The 16,248-nt window shown below is 38.4% G+C and overlaps 1 protein-coding gene across 3 annotated transcripts in view; it reads right to left on the bottom strand.

Moving 5' to 3' along the window:
- Positions 1–16,248, bottom strand: part of mindy3 (MINDY lysine 48 deubiquitinase 3) — a 28,601-nt gene that overhangs the window by 2,075 nt on the left and 10,278 nt on the right. For all 3 annotated transcript variants that reach the window (XM_008432590.3, XM_017309608.2, XM_008432592.3), the window contains exons 12-15: positions 8,606–8,678; positions 5,803–5,875; positions 3,315–3,402; positions 1,441–1,512 (exon numbers count right to left, since the gene is read on the bottom strand). In XM_008432590.3, coding sequence (XP_008430812.1) covers positions 1,441–1,512; positions 3,315–3,402; positions 5,803–5,875; positions 8,606–8,678 — 306 coding nt within the window. The remainder of the gene's footprint in view (positions 1–1,440; positions 1,513–3,314; positions 3,403–5,802; positions 5,876–8,605; positions 8,679–16,248) is intronic.

Below are 16,248 nucleotides of genomic sequence, written 5' to 3'. Positions count from 1 at the left end.
CATGACATAATAAGAAGATTCAGACTTGGAGAAGAGGTATCTCATTCTGCTCTATGAATTGAGTGTCATTAAATGTATTTATGTAGTGCTTTTGTTCAAATTGACAACACATGTCAACTCATGGCTTGAAGATGTGAACAGATCACACTATCAAAAAACAAAAACAAAGATAAGAACATGAGATTCTCAAACTAAACATCTTTCCCCTCTCTTCCCTTGAGCTTCTCTCTCTGAAGACCACAAACAAAACATGGGAGTAGGGACAACTCTGTTTGACTCCAATGTGGCCTGAAATGTATTCTTGAAGGGTCACTTTTCAGACTTATTTAGTCTATTGAAAATGCAAACAGAAAAGTCTGTAAAGGAGAGCCTTACTATTGAGGATTCAAGGTAAGACACAATTTAAGTGAGAAAATGGAACATGAACAAGTTAAACAGGATTAGGTTAGGTCAACTCTCTCAATTTGTTAGAGAATCTGGCAAAGGCAAAACTGCAATGATAGTCAATGACACAATCAGTATGCCAACTGTTGCATGATGACATTATTGCCAACTTTTTCAACTTTATACATTTACCTTTAAAAAGGTTAGAATTAGTTACGTTGGGGCTGTGACTGTAGTTCAGAATGCTCAGATGCTGAACTATGAACATGACAGAATTCAGTTTTAACCTGCTTGATCTCAAGTTTTTGAAATGCTTCTCGTTCAGGGTTAATCTGCACCACACTACACAGAGCTAACAAAACAAATAAAGCTATTCACTTCATCTCCTAGCAGGCATTTCCACTGGAGGGGTCAGAGGGATGCATAAACATATACAGCAGGTCCTCTCAAAGAGACATGTGCAGGAGACGGCTGTCAGAGGGTCTGCTGTTTCCATCTTGAGCTGTGGGAATGGTTTTAACATCCTAATCTTATAGGCGCCTTGCTACTACATGTGTGTGTATTGTGTGCGACTTTGTGGGGGCACACATGATGTGCCATTTCTTCAACTTGAGGTAGCAGGATAGAAAAGGAGAGCTTCCAGAGACATGGCGGTGTTGATGGATGGGGAAACTGATATTCCTGAGTACGAGGTTTATGCAAAGCCACCAACTACATCCGCTGACAATCATCCATCAAATTGAGGCTGCTTAATAAGTTTGCGTTCCACCATTTTTCAAAGCAAGTCTGCTGACGGTAGCCTTCGCACTGAACCGACTCGAAGAAACAGGAGGGTTTAGCCGGGCCTTCGAAAGGATGGACAGGCCATTAGACTCGCAACAGCTACTGTTTATTCTGGAGTGGCTGGCCGCCTCCGGCTGTGTGTATGCACGAGTGCGAGTGTGTATGAATGATGACAGGAAAAGAAGAGAGGTAATTGGGAGAGAGGCTGGGAATATTAAAAGGAACCGCCACCATTACTTATAATGGAAAAACCCATATGAAAGAGTGGCTTACCCTCTCTTTGTGGTTGGACTGTTTAAGTCCATTGTAGTGGTAGATGGGAAATGAGTCTGGGATTCCTGAATCCTGAAACAAAGAGTAAAAAACATGCTTGGTTGTCAAAAAGAGGCTCTAAGCAGACTGTTCTCACAGACATGGAGAAGACTGGCAGGGGCATAACATTCATAAACCAAAAAGTCAAACAGTCACATCTCTTGCCTGCAATAGGATTTATAGTAAATCCCATGTGTTAAACCTAAACGTGTGGCTATCGGTACGCTGTGAAGCTCAACTCCAGTAACTACAAAAGCTTAAAACAATGACTGCAAGCAAAGACACTTCCCATGAAATTGGGTGTGTTGTCCAGCTTCTCGTGTTTGTATGCCTACATATGAAACCTTAACCCTTGCAACAATCCCATGTGTGTCTGAGTGTGTGGGTCCAGTTGGCTAATGGTAGTGTAATTTCTTTGCGGCTCCGAACCATTCCTCTGGTGATTCCCTAAAGCCCTGATCACTTTAACACAGTTCCCCTCCATCTCTTCTCCTCCATCTTCTTTACCAGTTCTGTCTCATAAAAGCATCTTACTGCGTTTTCTGAGCTCCTCAAAAAGTAATCTCAGATGATTGTGAACACACACACGTTTCATATGAGACGCCACAGGAATGTTTTAAGCCCAGAAAGATTTGTTAAAGCAGTGCTATGCTTATGCTTGGCAACAAAAACCTTTGTGCCATCCATGTGTGCACAGTCTGTCCAAAAGTAGTAAACCTCCCGGAGCTTTTTCACATTTGCTTACATTTAGATACTAAATTTCAATGTATTTTATTGTGATTTTAATTTTCAACAAAGAAGTATGTAATCAAACTAGTGCATAATTGTAAAATCTAAGAAAAGTTGCACATGTTTTTTAAAAAAAGCATAACTCTTAAGTGGCCAGACTTCATATACATTTATTGCATTTCTACTAAGCCCCATCTATTATAACAACATTCAGTTCAACAAAGTAGAAGAACTCTTCTAATTAGTAAATACAGTCAACCTGTGTTTAATCTGAAGGCAGGGGAACATTAAATGGAGTCAAAAACTGATTAAAAAGCTCTAATCAGATGAGACCAAAAGGCAACTACTAGATCAACATGCAAAATTTTGTCTGTAGTGGAAAACTATGTATATGCATATGCAAACTGAGGTTTATGTGCGCAAATAACATTTATGGAAAGACTGATGTACTTAAATAAGACAATTATCATTTGACTACAAAAAAGGAATAAAAAATGTATGTTTCTTTCCATTCCTTTATTGATATGTTAGCTATTTATATTTATGCATTTTATTAAAATAGATGCACATGATTAACAGGGTCTTAAATTCAGTTTATCACAAACTTTATTCCAATGGGCAAACACTTTGGAGGGACACTTTTCTTCAGCAGGAACAGGAAAGCTGGTCAAATGAATAAAGCCTCTTAAAAATCAATACAAACATATCCATGTTGGCCCAGTCAAAGTTCAAACCTAAATTCAAAGAGGAATCTGTGGCAGGACTTCAAAATTCAACCTTCTAATCTGACTAAGTTTGCACAGGATGTGCAGGTGAGAAAGTATCATGAAGCTTTAAAAGTATTAACCAACTGTGTTCTGAAGCATCCTTTTCCCTCTACATAACCGATTTACAATAAAACACAGCAACGTTTGTGGTTCTAACATGAAAATGTGTCAGTTTAAAAAAAGAAAAGAAAGGCTCCTTGGCAACAAGCTGTAAGCTCAGACCTCTCTCAATATGTTTTAGCCATGATATGGATCATGTGATATGTGGAAGGCATGCGTCATACACTGCATCTTTTGAAGTGAAAGTTGATTTCCAGACACTCTCTCACACACACATACCTGATCTGGGAAAAACTCCAAGAGAAAAGGGCCCAGAAGAATTATGCCCAAGCTCTCTGGATCAAGCTTATTCTTCACCAGGCTGACACTGAGAAGGCACAGACATGGAGGACAGAGACGTGAAATCAACAAAAAACTCAGCAGACAAAACAGAACCAGAAAAATAAAACAACAAGCATATAAAAAAAAAAGAGGAGGAGGGAGTGGGAAGAATGCATCAGTGCAGCACAAAATAACAAGCTTTGTGTATGACAACTGAGCCAAACTTACAATCACCTAATCACTCAGTGTGGATTTGAGATGCATGTTTTGGTCAGTGTGCGCCTGTTTTTCACAAATACTGTGGTACAACTAAATATACCTCTTTCCAGACATTCCTGTGTCGGATCAGTGTTATTATTACTCCACTACGATAAAAAAAATTGAACAGATTGTCCTTTTAAGGGAGAAAAGAGGGAAGAGAGTGTTTTACTCAGACACACACGGAGGAGAGATCATTCCTCAAACTACTGCTGAAGCTGCTGCAGAGCAACGGAGGCTCTTAAATCTTTATACTCTGTTATGTAATTGAATGACAATAGTTTAGCAATGTTTTAACAATAAAAAATAAAAAAAATGATAATTATAATAATATCCGTTTATTTAAAAAAACATGGTTGTGAAAAGTTTAAGAAGAAGTATTTGTAGTCAATTTGTATATTTACAAATTGTCTATATATATGTATAATACACACAATAATGAAAAAAACGATCAGGACCACTTACTCTTTTTTTAATGATCTGTGGCTTGATTTGTTCTTAAATGGAGTCAGATGATATTTATAGCATCAAAACACATCTGTCAGAGTGATATTACACTGCAGGCCACATTTATCAGCACCTCTAGCAAACATGTATAAGAAAGCCTAAAAATAAATTAACCTTTTCCACCAGTAGTAGCATAAAATACTGCAGACAAAATTAGGTGACAAGGGTAACAGGAACCTCCAATCATTAAATCCATAATTTGACACATGGTCCTATTTTTTAAAGCCATTGGCCACCAGATTGCACAAAGACCCTCACCATGACTTCAGCTGGAATCTTGTGTTTTGGGCACTTCAGACTTTTTTTTTAGAAAACCATCATAGTTGGTTTGACGAGACACAAAGGATAAAAATCTAAAAAACGACCTCAGGTCAATTGTAAGATTGAGTGGAGGATGTCACCAGGAGATCTTTAATAGATAGCGTCATACAAAACAAAACTAAAAAATGAGCCATTACTGGATGCTTAAACACAATACTCATTAAAACATATGGCCAAATCAACACAGACATTGTTCAACAACATCCTTTCATAATCACTTTAATCCTAATGAAATGGACTTAAAATTGTAGACAATCTAGGAAGACTGTGCAAAAAAAAAAGAATAATTAAAGATCTCCCTCCTTATTGCCTGGTGTGATGTAGAAGAAAATAGAGTGCCATCTTAAACAGGACTGTGCAAAGTATTAATAGCAGATGCGTCAATCATTATTGGACTTTTACTAAAATCAGTTACGATTTCTCCCAAAAACTAATTGCACTCAGCTTTTAAAGGTTGGGTTTTTTGAAAATTTTCAGTGTAAGATCAATTTGTTTGAAGTTTGTTACAGATTTGTGGTGCAAAGAAGCTGAATGCTGCTTTTTCCATGTTTGGTTCTGGGGATGCAGAGCAGATCAGAACCAGAAATATCTGAGTAGTCTAGAAGGCTGATACAAGATATGCTTTAAAATGCATTTGTTTAAGTGTCTTGCAGCATCTTTACCAGGGTTGCTAATAAGTGTTTAAGGTGCTGTAGATAAACAAAATAAAAAGTTCTGTGACTGTACAGTGAATAAATTCATCTACTTTTGACTGTCAAAAGTTATTTCAAGATCCCTTTAAAAACAGTACCCTCCTATTAAGAAAAACAATCTAGATGATCCTGTTAAATTATTTACCCTATTCATTTTTTTTAATTGCATGAATCAGTGCACAAACTCTATATGTGGGAATGAATGTGCTTTGCACTGGGAGTTTCCCTCCTGTTTGCTAAGTTTGTTGTGATCTATTGGCCATCTGGGGGTCTGCAGACCTGATCGGTGGTCCAGTATTTGGCAAAGCTCCCCGACTGCATTCGGGCTTACTGTTCCTCCGAGAGAGAAAACGTGCTTCTGTTTCAAGCGGTGCTTTCAAGCATTTCTTCGATCTCTTTGTCTTTGTTCCTGCTGTTAATAATCTCCCTCTTAGCCAGTTTCTGACTTTTTCCTCCTTCTCCTAGGCTTTTATAGCGACGCTCTCTCTTGCTTTACTTTACGGCAGCCTGGTAGTGAAACCTGAGCCCAGGGTCACTGACCTGGCCTGGCCTTGACTCAGGAGGTAGAACTTTAGAAGGTCCACAGGTGCGACGTTCAACCACACAAGCTAACACTTCCCCGACACACACGCAATCTTTCATTAAGCCTTGAACAGGCAAGGACTTACTATTCAGGCTCTGAGACAAGGTCAAGAGCTTTCATTACATCCTCCAAAAGAGACTCTGGTATGAAGCCATTATCTAGAAAGAGACAGACAAAAGGAGGCATAAGGAGACATTGGTACATCATACAATAAGTTGAGAAAGGGCAAAGCATTTAGAAACATACACAAACACTGGCACATCAAGTTGCAGATCCTGTGCAATGAAGTCATCTGACAACTCTCATATAAAAACTCTTGGTTCTTTCGCTCTGATTGGAACTGCATGATTGTGTTACCTGAAAGCAGTAACTTTAAATGCAAACATGTGTTTTTACCCGCTTTCTCTGGCTGGATACTTGTAGGTTTATGTCACTGTGAGCTAGTGGGTTATCTTGTTCAGACTCTAGCATATTCCCCGACTGTGTTGTGGAGATTAATTGACGATTACGGAGCTTGCTCTCTCACAAGCAGCTCTTTTCTTCTCGGTCCAAAAACAGATGTCGTTCCCACAGCGACAACTGATAGTGGCTGTGAAGTAAGAGGATGCAGGCACACACAAACAACGCAGCGCAGGGACATGACAAACTAATATTCGACTGCGACAGAGACGGGGAATTTCTGAGGCGACTTATGAGTCAGTGCGTTGTGTGCGATTGTGTGTGGCAGTTTTTTTTTTTTCCATAACAAAAGGAGCTGTGCTGACTCTACATGCGACAGACAGTTTTACATCCCTTACCGCAGCGCTCAACTGCATGCTGCATGGATATGCGTGTTGTGTACAGTATTCTCCTTTCATGTGTGCACATATGCCGTTAAGCGCGTGGGTTCACCGACAGCAGACAAAGCATGTGCTTGTGTGCACGCGTGTGCGTGAGAGGAGACCATATGGTACGCAGAACCTGCTGGCGCTGCTGTACTGTGCAACAGGAAGGAACAAATAAAGAGCAAGAAAGAACAAATGACAGTTATGTTTACAGATCTATAGATGAGGTTTTCTGAGCAGACAGGACTGCGTCTAGCTGGAAGGGTTAATCTCAGCAGGTCCTGGAACGTTCAGAATGAGGTCCACAAATCAGAACGTGCTCACAAAGGGCCAGAAAGTCAGCAGGGCTGCTTAAGGCAGCTGAGAATGACGAGCTTCATTTCGCAGTATAAACAAATGTATGTGAACACAACAGCTTCATCATGGGTTGTGTCTAAACTGTTCAATGTGACAATATATGACTACATTTTTCATGTTCTTGTTTGATTATTATACAATAATTAACTCCTGATGTAATTAAAATAATTACACCAGGAGTTCATGCTGTGAAACTGTGAAAACATGATACTTGACAAATAATATTTTAATATAGATTGGATCCAAACAGTCCTTTACAATTGTGATATTACAGACTTGCAATCATAAAATGTGTAGGTTTTACAAACCAAAAATGTTGTTTTACAGACTCTTCATTAAGTGAAGGACAGCACTGATCAATGTGTAGTTCTCATGTTTGTCAATCTAAACGTAATCTCTGCAATTTCTGGACCCATTTTGAATTGATTTTACCATTCGTGTGACAAGTTTTGGGATTGGGCCGAGTTTCGCCTTATTTGCGTCGTGCATCACTCCAGAATCTTCGATCTCCAGATTGAAGATTCTGAAGTGATGCTTTGACGTACAGCTTGAGCAATCAACTCACATCTCAGCTTCTGGTCGTACAGTGAGAGAACATGATTTGAATACTGAACTCTGCAATGTAGTCAGTTTGAGCTGATGCTGAAAATATTGTGCAGTGTATGCTCACAAGTCCTAATGCAAAAAAAAAAAAAAAAAGCTTCCTTTTGTGTTTTAACAGAGTAAAAACAGAGTAAAAATAGCTGGATAAATTTCAAGTTACATTTTAAAGTTAACATTTTTGTTAAGCATAGAATTATCAAGTTCAGCTTAGACCAGATCAGGCTTTGTCTGACATGGCCAAACAACTAAAAAAAAAAACAAACAAACAAAAAAAAAACAAACCAAACCCCCTGCCCCCCAACTTTTATTTTAATGACAGAAGATTTTCTTCTTGATTTGTCCTTATTATTACAAAAAACAAAACTTTTTAAAAAGGTAAGCTGTATTTGGCAGAAATAAATTAACCAGTCTTTGAAAATAAATAGGCTGTTTTGGTTCGTTACTATTATGCTACACTAGTGTGGTAGATAGTCCATGGATGTAATAAACAAAGTAGATGTGGAAAAAATCATCTGGGCAGAAGATGCAAACAAAACAAGATGTGATGTCTAAGAGAAAAATAAAAAAAGACCTATGGCTGATTGCTCCTTCATGTCTTTTGGGCTGCATTTCTAGAGATGTTCTCTTTGTAAGCAGAAACAGCTGTTTGTAAATAATATGTCCTCTAAACAGGATATTTCAGTCACATCTTATGCAAATTAACCACAGAGAGAAAAAAAAAGCAACAGCAAAAAACTAACTTTCAACTTCAAAATGCAGATAAAATAAATCAGTCATGTCCTTCCCACTCCCTTCTACCCCCGTTAGCTGGAAGAGGCAATAAGGCAGAGAAAAAAGGGGGAAAGAAGAAAGAGGCAGGATGGTTGACTCAGCTGTTGGAGGGGCTGATCTGACTAACTTCAACAATAACAGCAGAGATCAGAGAGCCATTTTGTTCCCCATGTAGAATAAAAGGAAAGAGTGACTGAGAAGGGAGAGATGGACAGGGGAAGTTTTCAATTAATCTGAAACATGGGGGAAAAAAAGAAAGCCCACAGGGAGTGGGGTGCAAGATTATGATCACATGTGCAGTGCAAATGATGCAAACACTTGTTGCTTATTTACCTTCCGGATCAAATGACTGGAAAACCCTTCTTGCTTGTTCTGATGGAGATTCTGGACCTACCAACGACATCTCCTATTGGGAAGCAGCCAAATAGGCGAAAGAGGGAGAGAAAGGAAGAAACACAGGGAGAGAAGAATAGCAAAAGTTAAAAAAAGAGAAAAAACGAGCTCTGGATAACAAACTGGAGGAAATGCATAGAGATTTTTAACTAAATCTCTATGCATAGGAGGAGAGAGGGTAGAAACTCAAAAAAATGGAGCAGATTTTAAATTGGTTTCTCAAAGAAAAGAGCTTCAACAACTGTACAACAGGAGGAATTCTAGAAAAAAAAGAAAACATGGCAGAAAATTAAATTATACAATTTCGGGTTTCCAAGGTTAAGAAAAAAATATATAACCAAAGTACCACACATATGTATTACACGAGGTCAGCATATTTTGTCAGTCACTAGTGACTTTGTGGTGCAGCAATAATGTATGTTAAACAGGTAATTGATGTGATAGACAAAATCTGTGCAGTGAGAGGGGCTGAAGCAATCAGCACAGAGTACTGGGTAATTAACCGATCCGCTGATAAACTTAGCTTGTTTTCAGTCCAAACACACAATCAGGAAATCAAGCCCTACACATATAGACCATGTTCTGTGATAAACGTCCCTGTGTTTGTTGACCAAGAAAGGGCTTTACAGTAAAGCAGTGATGGAAGGGAATGAACAAAAGTGAAATGTGTTTGTTGATCTACACATTTTGATGCCTTTAATGACAGGCCTACAATCTACAGTACATATTTGCCTTGGGAAAGTATTCATAGTCCAAGTTACACAGGGAAAACTTCAATACTTCTCATTGGGATTTTGAATGATGGGAAATCTCACATAACTGAAGTGCAAAAAGGATGCATATTTTAAGAACTGGTCCACCGAGACAACATTTGAAATCTGTGATACATGCAATACTCTGTATGGGGCAGAAAACTGATACTTCGTGTTTCACTGGACACAGTGTCACCATGGTGAAACATGCATCATGCTGTGGCAATGGGTTTTATTCGGCAGGGAAAAAGTAAAGGCTGCAAAAAATAAAAAATAAAAAGTTGAGAGCTGCTTCACATTTTTAAACAAAACAACACATTCAGCAAGAGCTATGCAGGGATCCCCGTCTACCCGACTCTATTATATCTCTTTGCATTTGATAGCTGGCAGCGACATATACAGGTGGCTTGTAAGTGAAATTACAAAGAAAATGGTTTCTACCATGTGTTGACTCTTCAAAAGCGGACTGAATACTATATAAAACACCAAGGTAAATAAAAAACAACTTTTTTAAGGCCTAGAGTAGCTAAATGTTTTATTCTTGGTAATGAACGTTCTGAAGGCTTTAAACTCAAAACTTAACTTGTCCAACAAGATTTCTTAAGCTTAGTCTGATTTTTTAATAAGAATCTGAATTGTTTTTTAAATTTAAGATTCCAATTTGCTTGAAAGATTATTGGAAACCTGACAAAAGAACAACCAATGAGTTCTTACAAGAAAAACTATTTTCTTTTAAAGCAGAGAAAGCCACATAATTAAAAATGATGAGAAGAGCGGAAAATGAAGAGAATAAACTTTTAAGCATTTTAAAATATGCCCTTTTTTTTTTTATTCCAACTAAAACACGTCCAAAATCGTAGATGAAAGCAGAAAGGGTCTCACTGTTCTTGCCTGAGTGTGGGAGGGCGAGTATTTATGACAACAAATCGCTGGACAAACACATAATGTTTTGAGAGAACAAATGAACCCTGCTCATCTCCTTTTAGCTGGCCTCTTTATTAAACCTAGAGCCTCGGATCCACACAGCCTGCTTGGGTTTCACAGTCCACTTATTACTGTATTCGGGGCTTACTCAGCGAGAGAGGGGCGTTCAAGGCAGACACATCAAGAAGAGATGACTCCCAGCTGCTGGCTCTTCAAATGTAAAGAAAAACAGTCACACGCCAGAGAATATATGCTCGCATACCGTTCTGTCACACAAACTATCGCAAGGGGGCCGACATGTTAACATTACAGGCTCCATAAAGCCGACAGCATTTTTGTCATAAGCAGAATACGTCAGTGTTACACTGATGATTGTGGACAACGGTTTGCAGGAGGAGGAAAAGTGATGAAAAGCTCTTTAGGATCTAAAAACAAACAAATCAGATTAAGTTTAATTATAATGACCTGCAAAAGTAATCGTACCCTTTAAAAACGTAACATTTCGTCTTTCTACAACCGCATACTTCAATATATTATGGCAAATTGGAATTTAAATAGAAACAACAATTTGTATTCAGTCCTCTTTACTCCGATATCCTTAAGAAAAATCTGTTTGAGACTACTCCCTTGACAAGAAAACTAGCTGGTCCATGGAGTGCATTTGTATACAATTAACTATCCATATCTGAACTTTAAAAGGAAGAAAGGCATAAAGAAAGCTGTTGCTGAAAGAAAGATGTTTCTCACGTTTTGTAGGGTGCACATACAGCATGTCAGCAAATGAGCAAAATAATACTACAACAATCCCAATATTGAAACGTAGTGGTGGCAGCTTCAGTAAACAGAGTTTATGGGAAGATGGATGGAACTAGATTACCAAGAAAAAAAGCTATCTGGTAATGGTGTTGCACGTTCAGATGACATCATAACTTGTGAAAAACAAACAAACATGTAACTAAAACACAGGGTCTCTTTGTGCTTCAAATTTATTGCAAACATAGGCCCATGATCGTGAGTAATGCATTCATCTACAGGGGGAAGGGAAAAAAAAAAGTTTTTCTAACTTCTATCTAAACAACATCGTTTAATTTAAAAAGTCGCATCTGGCTCCATCTGCTTTGTTGGCAAAGAAACAAGTCAGTTGAAGCTTCTTAGACTTTACGAGAATGCCTTTATGTCCTCCTAAAACATTTTCTGATGCAAACACTACTTGCATTGACAACCTGAATCTGTTGTACTCATAAGCTAATATTTATTTTAGTCCAAATAGTTATTTGTAACGTTGCTATTGCGTACAGTGAATAGCGATGTATTGCGCAAAATCTGGGAAAGTATAGAGTATGAATACTTTTACAAACCACTTTATACTATATTTCCTAACAAATAAAACAAAGTGAAAAACTAGGAAACTTTATACTCAAAGTTCATGAATTAAAACAGTTTTCATGTAGATCATGTTTACTAACAATTGCAACATGATACTGGCTTTATCAGAGGATAAACTTTACAAATCGGTCATCAGGGAACTAAGAGTGACCTGCCTTTACGGTGTTTTTCTTTTTAAACCCACCAAAATGAGCATGTTGAAAGGAACAGAGACAATTGTGACTCATTGTTGCAAAAGATAGTGCAGATAAGCACAGGCACTAATAATGGCTGCAGAAATGACAGAACTGTGTGTGTGTGTGTGTGTGTGTGTGTCTCTGTATGCGATGACATGTCTGCTTGCTTGTCTTTGATCTGTGTTTTATTAGAGGCCTCAGGAAGATGCTGCTGAGTTGGGAAACAAGTCACGGAGCTAACACTCTCTGCAGGGAGGTTTGGAAGTGTGCGCCTGTCTACTTGGTGTTTCTTCTTTCTCTACCGTGAGCATATTGGTAAGAGACAGAATCTGAGCAATAAACACTCTGCATCCCCTGACACCAAATGTTTGTTTATATGGGAGCATTGAATTCTTTTCTGCTTAGAGCTCCTACAAATACACAAAACAACGCAGAGACACACTGCAGCACCAAGACCAACTCTCTTTAAGTGTGGCTAATGAAATCAAGGAGCACATTCCAAACTCTGCAGTTTGACCTTTTATGCACAAACCCTTGACCTGCATGACAACGCAACAACAATATACCCCAAATGAGTAAAGGATGAACAACATACAGATACACGCTTCCCGACTGATTAAAAAAACAAATTATACTGCGGGATTATTTTCTCTAACTCAAAGCATCAGTAAACGGGATAAAAAAATATATATATATATTTAAGAACTAATTTAACTGTTTTATGCAGTATGAAGAGAGTGAGTGAGTTTTTGATTAGTCAGTTTCCAAATTTTTCACATTTAAAATCCATACTTTTCCAGAATAAAAGTTGTAGAACATTTTTAAAGAGAAAATAAGTTGGACAAACAGAAAGATTGAAGAATAAATTCATATAAATGGGTGAATGGACAGAAGAATTAATAAACTAGGGAAAATGGACAGATGAAGGCATAAGGGAAAACAGATGGATAGATGAATGTTGGATAAAGATCATGGGAAAATGGAAGAATGAAAGGGGAGAGAACAGAGACAGAGAGAAGGAGAACAAACAGGAAGATGGAAACCAGGGTAGTGAACTGAGGGACAGAGGCTATGGATAGACAGGGAAAATACAAATAGGGTTGTCAAAATAGTCAATATATCAAAACAAAAAAGTATTAAAAATACAATAAAAAAATATTGGACAGAATTAATTTGTTCTCCAATTTGCCCAAATTATGGCACTTCTGGTAGAAAAGCTGCAGAAACAGAGACGCTCGATCCCTCCCCTCCCTGCACGCGCACACCTACCAAAACATAGGGTTGCTTCTATAAGTTTTAAATTCCAACACGGTGAGGACATTTCGCCCCAAAAAACAAAACAACAACATAATATGCAACCTTCTTAAGCTGACAAGGCAAACACAAAAGCGTCGTTATGAGGAATTTTCTCTTCTGATGCAGACAGTCAAGACAAAAAAAAAAATCTTAAGCGCTTCCCGGGGCATCTGCTGGAGATCCGGTGGCCCACCAGTTCTGCACCACACGACATTCTAATCACGTAGCACTCTGTTCTACTGTGGTATGAGTTAATACAGGAAAATATTAATCAGCACATGGCTTAGTAGACTATCAAATACTCAAGCCACAAAACAAACCAGTGTTGGATCTTGTTTATGCTTGTAAAAGGTTTTGCATGAACTAGATACAGGTTTGTTTTCAGTCAATGTATTTATTAATATATAATGACCCTTTATTTGTTAACGAGTAGTAAAATCAATTTGTACGCCATATTAAATTGACAGGCAAATGCAAGAACACACTGGCACACTAATGACAAGCAATATTAAATGTGAAATATTTACACAACTGAATCAAAAATAGTACTCACTTCACAAAGGATATTAAAACTTACTAAGTGTCATCTTGTTTACTGCCAGACCAAACAGCGAAGTGACACTTAAATTATATAATTTTATAAACAAGGGTTCAATTGTCCTCTACTTATTCGTGGATGTTATAATTAATCATATTTTTGCATTCAACTAGAAAGAACCTGTGGCTTCAAAAAAAATGTTGTCACAGTGTTGTAAACGGATAGTAGAAGAGCCAAACGGAGAAATGTAAAAAGTTAGTGCAAACGGATGGATTGTTTTTAGGATAGCAAATGGACAGGCATGTATATACGTGTAGATATACAAGAGAATAACTGGATGGACGAAAGGACAGACATATGAATGGTGGAATGTATAAAACTTTTAGACAATAACACAGGCTACAGTTTGGAAATATAAATGCATTTCAATAACCTTAAGCACATTTTGAGATTGTATAAGATCCTTATTTATTAGCCAAGAGATCTCGACTGGTCTACAATAGATTTGAAGTGCTGTTGACTGCCTAACTTATCTTCCTTTGTTGTAATCTGGTTGGGTTTCCTGCATCATGGTCTGCTAGATAAAGTACAAAAGCTTGTCTGAAAGTAATTTGACCCTTTCAGCACTTGTGTCACTTCATGGAATGCCTGTGAATGGGTAAAACCTTCACCAGCATTTTTTTGGGGTTCTTCAAGCAGAGAAGATCTCTCACTCATCTAGTTTTCCCTTTCACTTTGTCTCTTACCCTTGTTAGCTACCTTTTCCTGGGATAAGTAGGTACTCCAGTTTTGTAGTATTTCCTCCTTTTCTGCCCTCCACTTTTTGTTCATTCTTCCTTCTTCCTTTCAGTCTTTATCTCCACATCAAGGTAGCTACTCCAGGTAAGACAGGTAGGAATAGCCTTTTACTAGAATTACACTTTCTTTCCCTCCTGTTCGCCTAAAGAGGTATTGTGTGTGCTGAGAGGCTGTGAGTGGACATGGAGTATATTTAAAGGTCTCAGTTTCAAAACAAAGCACAGATCTTGGATAATGTCTCCAGTCTTGTTCAGAGCAGGTACAGATAGCCTTACTACAAGACAGATTGAGGAGAAGGTCACCATGCAAGAGATTGCTATGTAAATGGGTCATTACTGTGTTTGTGCTTTATAGTTTTTAGTTCATCTAAAAACTCGGGTCACATAAAAGCAGATGACCTACGCCATCACAAGAAATCACAAGAAACAATGGAAAGCTGTTCTCCTGTCACATAATGAGAGTGCAGTTTCTGCTGGAGGTCTGAGTACGAGCATGAGCCTCGAGTGTGACAGACGGAACAAAACAGTGATTTATGAAGCCGTCTTTGATAACCAAAAGTGCGTCTATGTGAAAAGAGATGAGACACCAGTGAGTAGTTGTATAACACACTGATGGCTCCTATAACACTGACAGATACCCAAGGGTGAACGAAGAATAAAGCAGCACGTACACACTTCAAATGACAACCCTTTATCCTATTACAATGACCTTTGGTCTGACCTGTCAAAGGTTATTAATGACTGTTAATGTACACCGCTTTGTTGTTTTGTGTTTACATATGACCCGCACCCACTGATCAAATGAACAAGGGAGCAATCCTGTTTAAAGGAAAAAAGATCCTTAAATGTGCCTGTGGTGTTCTATAGAAATCTTCCTCTGTCTTTCTATTGCATCTTTTAGGAATGATGTAATGGGTCAGCAGCAGTACTGGCAAGAATGGCATCGTAGACAAGCCTCTTATTCTGCACTCAATACTTTTATATTCACGTTTTAAGTAGAAAAATGTTCCATAAAATGAAACCAGGTTTTAAAGAATACCTATAAAACGTTCTGTCCAGATTTGTCCCAATCTAAGATGGTCCAAAAGTCCTAAAAAGTCGGACATATCGCTATGTCCCCGGGCCCGTCTTTTCTTTCAGTGGTTACATTGTAACAATGCAGGGAAGTTGCCCAGTCTCCAGGAAGTAGTTAGTTCCACATTTCAATTGCCTAAATCTATTGAGTTTCCTTCATAAATGAATACAAGTTGGTTGTGCATAGCAGCATATCATTCAATTATTTTCTAGGGAAACTTTATTTCTTCTCCATCAGCCCACTTTCCTCTTTTTTACTAGCCTTTAAAAGACGTCTTGTGTGCAGACAGAGGTGGAAGTCTTAGAAGACAGAGAGCACCATAGCGGCTGCTACCTCCTCAAGTAAATCACTGACCCAGAGCACAACTACTGTACACACAGTCACACAAACACACACATGCAAGTCCCAGGAGACGTTCGGATACAGCCTGTGAACCTCATCACTCAGTGAGGGTAGAGTAAAGACTGATGAGAAATGTCACAAGAGGATCCCCCTCCCCTAAGCCCCTTTCCTGAGTGACCACTGCAGTGCCCTTTTTAAGTGCATCCTTCCTCTCAACTTCCTTTCCTCCCTTTTCATCCCTTGAGGGACTAGTAAGGTAAAGAATAAGATTTGCAGGATGATCCTTCAGTTGGGCAG

Source organism: Poecilia reticulata, chromosome 16 (assembly GCF_904066995.2).
Source record: "Poecilia reticulata chromosome 16, P_reticulata-male-v2, whole genome shotgun sequence".
NCBI classification, from domain to species: Eukaryota; Metazoa; Chordata; class Actinopteri; order Cyprinodontiformes; family Poeciliidae; genus Poecilia; species Poecilia reticulata.
The sequence above is the reverse complement of the archived record's forward strand: the minus strand, read 5'-3'. Positions and strand labels throughout refer to the sequence as shown.